The sequence below is a fragment of the Petaurus breviceps genome, unplaced genomic scaffold (genome assembly GCF_028583685.1).
Source record: "Petaurus breviceps papuanus isolate PSGF00001 unplaced genomic scaffold, PetGlider_PUasm1.0 38, whole genome shotgun sequence".
NCBI classification, from domain to species: Eukaryota; Metazoa; Chordata; class Mammalia; order Diprotodontia; family Petauridae; genus Petaurus; species Petaurus breviceps.
This window is the reverse complement of record NW_027186304.1, coordinates 25,385,074-25,394,264: the sequence shown is the minus strand read 5'-3', so window position 1 is coordinate 25,394,264 and position 9,191 is coordinate 25,385,074. Positions and strand designations below refer to the sequence as shown.

Here is a 9,191-nt window from a genome sequence, read left to right as displayed (position 1 = left end):
AATACTGTCCACTGGTGAGGGACAGTACTGTTGTTGCAGGGGTCTGGGAGCCTTTCTGTTGGTTCAGAAGCCCTGAAGAAGGATTTTCTTGTTGTATGTTTACAGAAATCCTGGGAGAGGGCTTTGCTAATGTGTTCAGGGGTTCTAGGACTGTTCTACAGACAGAGGATAAATTCATGAAGGGACTGGCAATGTATCTTGTGGCTTTGCTAAGCCTTGTCTCCCCAGGAACTAAGATTGCTGAGAACTTGCCTCGTGTCAAGATGAAGAAAAGACCTCCATTTGGGTATTAAGTGCTGTGTTTAAACTTGATGTAACTCTGGGGTAGATTCAATTGTGATCCTGGGGGTGGGGAACTTTTGACCTTATTGTGTTCTGTGATTGACAAATGAAGGTACTTTACCTATGTTTGGAAACTAATCTCCATTTGAGAAGAGAGGCTTTGTGGTGGACTTAATTAAGGTATAGCCTAGGGGTGGAGAAGTATTTAGAACAGAGACTTTGTAATTGATTGAATGATTGGAAGGTCCTGGGGTGGGGTAGTACTTGGAGATTATTTAATCACACTTAGTAAATGCTGTATTTGGAATGATGTCATGTTTTGATCTTCTCTGTTCTTGGTTTGCCACTGAATAAAATGGAGAGCACCTATGCTGGTATTCTGAACCTTGGGAAGTTGCCTTCTTTTGGCATTACATTACAGAGGGTAATATGTAGTTTAATCAGTTAGGATCAAGATTGTGAAGGGGGAAAAGTGAGCCTTGAGTCTGGGTGTTTCCATGAGGATAAAGAATAAATTAGAAGTGAAGGAGAGTGAAAGATAGAGTGACTGTATATTTTCATTTGCCAGGGGGTTTTCATATTTTACCATCATGGCCATAGCACAGTTATTTGTGATAGTGATATCTAAGATAGGACCATTCCCAGGAATGGCTATGGTAGAGTGAAAAGGAATGGAGGCAGATGGAAATCTAGGAGGTTATGGAAGAAATGCCAGGAAACCTCTTCTGTCTTTGCTGGGGAATAATAGGAATAATATTTAGGAAATTTCCGTCTTGATCTATTTTGTTGTTCAGTCATTTCAGTTGTGTCCAACTCTGTGACCCCATTTGGGTTTTCTTGGCAGAGTTACTGGAGTGGTTTGCCTTTTCCTTTTCCAGCTAATTTTACAAATGAGGAAACTGAAGCAAACAGGATAAAGTGACTTGCTGATGGTCCCACAGTTAGTAAGTGTCAAAGGTCAGACTTGAACTCAAGAAGAAGAGTCTTGCCTGATTCCAAGACCAGTGTTCTGTCCACGGTAGCACCTAGCTACCCATTTGAGTAACACTTTATAAATAAAAATGCTTCACTCATATGATGTCTTTTGCTACTCACAATAACTCTAATCAAGTTCTACTTTAACCAGTTAGTAGTAGCTGACTATCGCTTTATGATTTTCAAAATACTTTGCATGTTGTATCTCATTTTACACTCATAAAAATCATATGGGGATAAATCCCATATTATTTTCATTTTACAGTTTTAAAAAATGTGAGACATGTATAGCTTCCATTGTGTTGCTTAGTGTTTCAAGGTTGGTGGAGGGGGAGAAGGGATAGAATTTGGAACTCAAAACTTTAAAAAATGTTAAAAATGTTTTAACATGTAATTGGGGGAAAATAAAATATTTTATAAAAGTAAAAAATTTAAAAATATGAGCAGATGTTCAATAATTTGCTCAGGGTTATTTAAATAACTAGTAAGTCTCTTCCCTTTCCCTGACAAACTCCTGGTAAGAATCATTTGTACTCAAGATCTCTGCTTCCTTAATGTAATGATAATGGGGATTTGAAGATCTTTCCTTCCCCTTGTATTGGCAATCAAACAGGTACTTAGCACCTTGTTTCAAGTTTATAATTGCATCAGGTATTAAGATCCAGAACTTCGTGAATCCCACAGTGGGAGGAAGTTGCTGATATAACAGGAAGGAACAGAACAGGGAGGAGCTAGTACCACATATAAGGAAAAGCCCAAGCTAGAGAGCCAGAATTGCTGAGAGAAAGAGAACTGCTAGGTTCCTGAAAACTTATGAGAAATTCTACGAATTGGAAACAGAATGGAGAAAGAACTTGTGGTGGCAGAATGGAGAACAGAGAAGAACTGAGAAATGAGAAGAGGGGAGAACTGGGAGGAAGCATGGCTATGGTGCCTGGTACTTTATCTGTCTGTTTTGATGGTAATTTGTCAGATTTGTCTGTTGATACATAATGTAATGGAATGAGATTTGAAGATCCCTTTGTATTGAAAAGCTGAGAGGTACTTAGCACCTAGTTTCAAATTAAGCCTCTGTTAAAGAAACAGAAGGTATGATCCCCTGATGCCAACTTAACAAGAAGGGGCTGAACAGGGAGGAGCTATATCATATTTAAAGAAAGCACAAGCTGGACAGTCAGAACTTCTTGGGACCTGCATCTGGAGGCAGAGCAGCTGCTGCCAGAGAGAGAGAGAGAGAATTTCTCTCAACGAGCATCTGAAGGCTGGGCTGCTGCCCTGGACTGGAACTTCTGTGGAGAAAGTGATTTTGATTTTGAAATGTAGCTGTTGAGGACTTCCGAGGGCCTGCTGGAGCTGCTGAGGACTTCTGAGGGCCAGCTGGAGCCACTGAGGACTTCCGAGGGCCAGCTGGAGCTACCAGAGGAAGCACGACTGTGGTGTTGGTACTTTTTCCGTGGCTCTGTGTCTCTTTGTCATGGCTGTGGTGTCGGTACTTTGTTAAGTTTTCTCTTCCCAGCAACAGAGATTGTGAAGGATTTGAGATGGACTGGACACTGAGCATCAGTGTGGAGTGGGAACTTCAAGGAGCTGGGAGCTGTCTGCCTTTGAACCCAGGTGACAGTTTGGTGGATTCAGGTGGGAGCTACCTGCCTCCAGTCAAGATGAAAAGACCTCTCTGTGGATACTGAGTAATGACTGATAAAATTGTAACTTACTTGTGACCTAGGGGTGGATGGCCTGTGTATTTTCCACTACCCCTTAAGAGAATACCAAGTAGTGATTGATATTGTAACTTAAATTCACCCAGGAGGCAAGGCCTCCTTAAGGATGAGTGAGGTAATGATTAAGGAGCTCTTCTCCTTAAAACTGATGGAATTAGGTATGATTGAATGATTGAGTTACTAAATGATTGAGTTACTAAATGGTTGAGTTATTAATGATTGTACTTTGTTGAAAACTTTGTGACCCCTTTGGTGAAAACTATGTGGCCATTTTAGTGATAAGTTGTTGAGTTGTGACATGGTGAATACTGTATTTTGATATTCTGTGATAAATTGTAACATTGTGAATGCTGTACCTGGATTTTCTGTGAATGTTTTATTCTGAGTTGTTATTGAATAAATAGGGAGTTTGCTATACTATGTAATCAGAACCTTGAAAGCTGTTCACAGCAGCAGTCCTCTGGAAAGCTGCTCAAGCTTGGCTTTATATTTAACATGAACTCGCTCATTTGCCTCTCTTAATGTGGCATCTGGTATTATACTCTTCTTACCTAATTAATCTCTCTATGGTTTCCTTCTTTGGATGATCAACTACTTCCTGCCCCCTCTAAAATGAGTATTCCCCAGGGCTGCCTCCTGAGACATCTCTTTTTTTCTTTATTTGATTTTTTATAATAATAATAATATAATATATAATAATATAATTATTATATTGTATTATAATATATATTATATATTATATAATATATATTATAATATAATATAATATAATATAATAATATAATATATAATAATATAATAAATAATAAAGAAATATTTTTCTTTATTGATTTTATCTGTTTCCATGGGTGCATATATTATGTCTATGAAGATGCTTTTCAAATTATGTGACCTGTTTTAATCTCTCCTAGATTAGGAGCAAGATTCTCCCCTAGAACTTTCTTTATCCACTCTACAAAACTGCTTCTCTAACTTGCCAAGGGTTATACAGTTATTAAATAGAAGTCTCAACACTTGAACTTAATGTCCTGTGACTCTATGTCTAAAGACCTTTTTAATGATGCAAGCAGATCATTAAATTTACGTGACTGCTAATGAAAATCTTTCTTCATTTTTCAGGTAATTTTTGAAGTGGTAACTTCGGGACATTATGGCTACCTAGCTATTGACGAAGTGAAGGTGTTAGGACATCCATGTAGTAAGTTGCTTTGAATTTACTTGAAAACTTGCCATTGTTTTCCTATATGGGTATTAGAACATGTCAAAATACAGATTTAGTGTTGAAACAACTGAGCCTGAATGTCCCCTTTGAAGAAATCATGGGAACCACCTGCTGGGTTGATATGAGTAGATGGTAGGCTTTCCTTTGTGGTCTCTGACAGAAAAATTCACTGCAGAACTGTATAAACTGCTCACACAGTATTTATAAACCTTGAGATCCCAAGAAATTAACCAGAACACTGTTGAGTGGGTACAGCAATAGGCTTCTACCTTCTCATGAAGGATCTACTAATTTATCACAGGGATATGTGAAGCAATATTGTCAGAAATCTACAGTGCTTGAGAAAAGTCTGCATTTATAAGCAATACTCTCCTCGCCTATGTCATCTAAAGTTTTAGGAGAAATTACTTACTGAAGATAAGATATTCCCTTAATGATAGTTATTCATGGGGCTTTTGTTACTATGGGGAAAATAAAATTAAAGAAAAAAAAACCAAAACTCTTAAAAATTCTTTGTTTCTTTCCATAAACTTAATTACCACCTCTATGAATGGGCTAGAGGCTTGTTTATTTGGTGTGTAATAAAGAGTAAGAGAGAGCCTTTCTAGAATTTTTACTAGGTAATTCAGAACTTCTATCTATGCACCAATTTCTGAAATGAAAAGTGGGAAAAAATTTGACAAGGTGAAAATCTGACATTGAAACTGTACTCCTTGTGTTTTGCAGTTTAGTCTGGAGGATTATAAGTGTTGTATAATTAGTCCAGTTGGCTTAAGGGTAAAGGAAATCTACTGATAGACTTAATGAGATTTAACTTTAGACAGTTATACAATGCAAAGTCCTCATCAAAGATCCTCCATGTGAATCAGACAAAGCTGTGTAACTTAATAGGAGTTTCAAGGAGCCTCAAAGATGTGGTACATATGTGTGTGTCAATCATTTAGTGAGATTAAGGAATGGAGAATATCTTCCTGCATGTAACTGCACTTGTATACAAATGGGTCATCACACATCTCTTTAAAGGATAATTAGATTTGAAGAGTAATAGTTCCTGGTATAATATCAACTTGGCAGGTTTCTGGTAGACTATTTGTGCTTGGTGATGTCGCATCATGCAGTTTTATCACTGGCTTTGATAAAGACACAAGTAGCATGCTTATCAGATTTGCAGCTGATAGGAAATTAAGAGAGGCAGTTAGCACTTAAAATGATAGAGTTAGGATCTAAAACTATCTTGACATACTGAATCTAATGAGTTTCTTTTTTCCTCCTTAGACAACATCTGTGATTTCAATTTTGTCAGGGCTTCCTAGTAAGTAAACTTCCTCCACTGATGCAAATCTGAACTTTCTTCACAATGTATAGTCTTAGAGAGTTGGGGCAGCTGGGGCACTGAAAGGTTAACTAATTTACCCAGGCTCACACGGCTAATCATATCAGAGGTAAATATTTTCTTGTCTCTGAGGCTGGCTCTCTATTCACTATGCCAACATTGCCCCATATTTATGGATAAATGTAAAGTCTCATGCTGGGACATAAGCAGTCAACTTCATTACAGGATGGAGAAAGGTATGGTTAGATGGAAATTTAACTGAAACTAATTGGAGGGTTTTATTGGACTCTAGGATAGTGTGAGTCACAAGTACAAAGTGGCAGACAAAAAACCCTCATGTAATTTTGGGCTCTTTAAGAAAGCCATAGATTCTAAGAATACGATGATGATAGTACCTACATGGTCTGCCTGGTCAGATGGAGTGTGGGTTCAGTTCTGGGCTTCACAGTTTAAGAAGAACAATAATAATCTGAAAGACAAACGGGGAGGGCAACCAGGCCAGCAAAAGGCCTTGAATTCATATCAGGTCGAAGATTAGGTGAAGAAATTAGGATTTTTCTGCCTGGAGAAGAGCTTTCTTTGAATATGAAGGAATATCATATGGAAGAGATTGAATTTGGATGTTTGCTTTTGCTTCTGTTTTGCTTTTTGGAGGTGACTGAAGGATAACCCCAGAAGATAGAATCAGGAGCAATGGGTAGAATATTTATAAAGAGTCATTTTCAGGTGTGATATCAAAATGGCATCCTAAAGGTTCGAGTTCCCAAACTGTATAAGACCTGCCTCTGGCAGTGATGGGTTCTCTGTTCTTGAGGGTCTTTAATAACCATTAGGTCATTTTAGTAGAAGACCATTTATCAGGTATTTTTAGTAGAGATTAATTCAGGAATGGATTAGACTAAATGACTGCTCTGGTTCCTTTTAGCTTTGAAATTCTGTGATTCTTTTACAGGAAGCCAAACTTGGAGTTAGGTTTGAAGCTCAAAGGTCCTCAGGGTGTAATATTAATGGGATATTAGATCTTCCCCCCATTAATAGACCTCATGTGGAGCCCATTAAGGGAAGCTTGCTTAGGGGAGGCTTGGGTAGGAAGGCTTTCACACCTTTTGCTAATTTCTAATTAGGCACTGACTGAGTCACCAGGGTTGTGATGCCTTCTGGCTCTGAGAACTATATACATACTCTGAGTTGGTATTTTGCTTTGGGAGTTCCATTATGAGAAGGATCTTGTGATTCCCTGGTTGAGATTCTGAGTAGCTGTATATATGTTCAGAGCTTCCTGATTGCTCAGATGTAAAGGCTCTCTGGATCCAGAGTTGTATGTAAGTGTATAGCAATATTGCTTTGATTTAGGTAGTCAGAGCCATGTCTGTTGTTCTTTATTTCTCTGCTTATATATTCTCTGAAGCTCAGGGTGCTGACTTTTCCCCTGAATATAATTTTTAAAAAATATTGTTCACCCTTTGAACAACTATCTTTCCTAGTGCAGTAGACCTCAGAACCTATACTAGCAGCCATCCTGGGTATGCCAGTGTGGTTGCCACTACATAGGGTTAGGACAGTACTAGAAGAGTGTCTTTGTTGCAGGTGTTGGTGAGTATTTGTGAGGAAGTCTTATTCTATATGCAGTGGCCTCAGAGAGAACAGCATTAACCTCTCTACTAAATTCCCTATGGTTTTTGGTCCTGCGGAACAATGTCTTGTGCCTATTGGGAACACAGTCGGAGATTTAGACATGGCAGGGGCCTCGGAGGTCATTTAGTTTCACTCCTCTTCTCTCTTTTACAAATAAAGAAAATGAGGCCTGGGGAGGTTAAGTAATTTGCCCAGTCTTGCAGGAAAGCTGACAGAGGTGGTATTTGGACCTAGGTCCTTTGATTCGAAATCTTCTAACTCAAGTGATCTCTTCAAAAATGACTGTGTGTGTGTGTGTGTGTGTGTGTGTGTGTGTGATTGTGGGAATGTGTAACAAGGTCGTCCATACTCTGCTGAAGAGAACCCTGTGTCAAATTCATTCTTCCCTAGATGACTGTTGTATTGACAGAATCAGAATGGTTTTGTTCATACACCAATATGAATGATTGTGGTATAACTCTAGTTTTTCATTGTTTTATTAATGCTATATTATTATAGCATGTTAATCATAAAATAAAGTGCCATATGTTTCATTGTTGTTTAAGTACAATATCCTTTTCGATGTTCTTTCATCTAATTATTTCATTTGATTCTTTTATAGTAAATAGGTAATTATTATTCTTGTCTTCCAAATGAGAAAAGATATACATGCAATATAGAGATTCACTAACTTAGTCCACTTCATAAAAATGGCATACTCAGTCCTATAACTGAGGTCTCTCACCTTCTAGTCCCACATTCTTTCCACCTCTATACTGCATTGCTTTTCAGAAATTAATTTGAATATACCTTTATTTTAAACCCTATAATAGTTTATTCACATATAAAGTAAGGTCCTGTGATAAGGATGTTAGAATTTAGTCCTCTGGTGATATCACTTGCCAGGGGTTTTATTTTGTTTAAATAAACTTCATTAAATCCTTTCTCTTCTCTGCCAGTATATGGAAGAGAATATGGGAAACAGTTCCCTTATCCCACTAATGGGGTATGATAGAGAGGGGATTCTCGTTCAGGGAGAGGCTAGACTAGGTGAACTCTGAGGTACCTTCCAACTCTGAGAGTTTTTGAACATGAAGATAATTTTTGAAGTGGAACATATTAGCCATCCTATATCAACAAAACCAGGAGTTTATATGACTGAACTTTAAAAGGATTTTTTTTGGGGGGGGGTGTTAAAGGCAGAAAAGAACAATACCATATTGAATTGAAACAGCAGGGGGAATTTAGGAAAGCAGAATGTAATTACCTGAGCTGGAATTCTAGAATTAACACCTTTCTCTCCTCAGTCTTGAGAAAAGTATCGTGGGACTTTATAATTAGCATAAGTGGTCCTGGCCTTTATTCCACATCTCATTTGGAATACATCAACTCTTGTTCTTTAGCCCCTTCCCTAAGCATGGGATTTGGGGCATGGAGTTCAGTGCAGTCAGTGAAGAAAGAGTGCTAATTTCTACCCCATCACTGAATTCCTGGGAGGTCTCTCCTGCTGAAGAGATCTGATACTGTATAGTTCATGAGCTAAGAGCCCAACTTGTATGGCTGCAGGAGACAGAGCTATGTATATGTTATTTCCTTTGGAAAATGACAGTGCAGGTACTTAATTGACTGTGAGAGCTACAGAATTGCCAAGCTGACTCTGGAACATGATGATGTATGGTTCAAAAGCAAATTTTTTATTCTCTAGGTTTTTATGTTGCTGCAAAGGGGCATTCTCAAGCTCTCTTTTCCTGAGTGAAATGTTTATAGGCAAAGCATGTATATACAAAATTTAAGGATGGCAATAGTACAAAGCCTTGTAAATTAAAAGCTTTATAGGTAATATTTAAGGGATTTTTTCTCTTAAAATATCTTAATAAGATAAGATTATTTTTGAAAATTTAATGCTTATCAAATTTAAATCCTAAGGGAGCATAAATATTTCATCTTTGCACATGGAAACCATCACCTGTTCTTTCAAAGCTGATTCAAAATTACAGAGGCTCATTTAACTCATTGTAAAGGCTCTTGCTAGGATTCATATAGG

General features: G+C 37.8%; 1 protein-coding gene across 1 annotated transcript in view; it reads left to right on the top strand.

Moving 5' to 3' along the window:
- PTPRM (protein tyrosine phosphatase receptor type M) overlaps positions 1 to 9,191 on the top strand; it is a 1,041,338-nt gene that overhangs the window by 375,317 nt on the left and 656,830 nt on the right. The window contains exon 4 of the mRNA XM_069099664.1: positions 4,098 to 4,176. Within this exon, the coding sequence (XP_068955765.1) occupies positions 4,098 to 4,176 (79 nt within the window). The remainder of the gene's footprint in view (positions 1 to 4,097; positions 4,177 to 9,191) is intronic.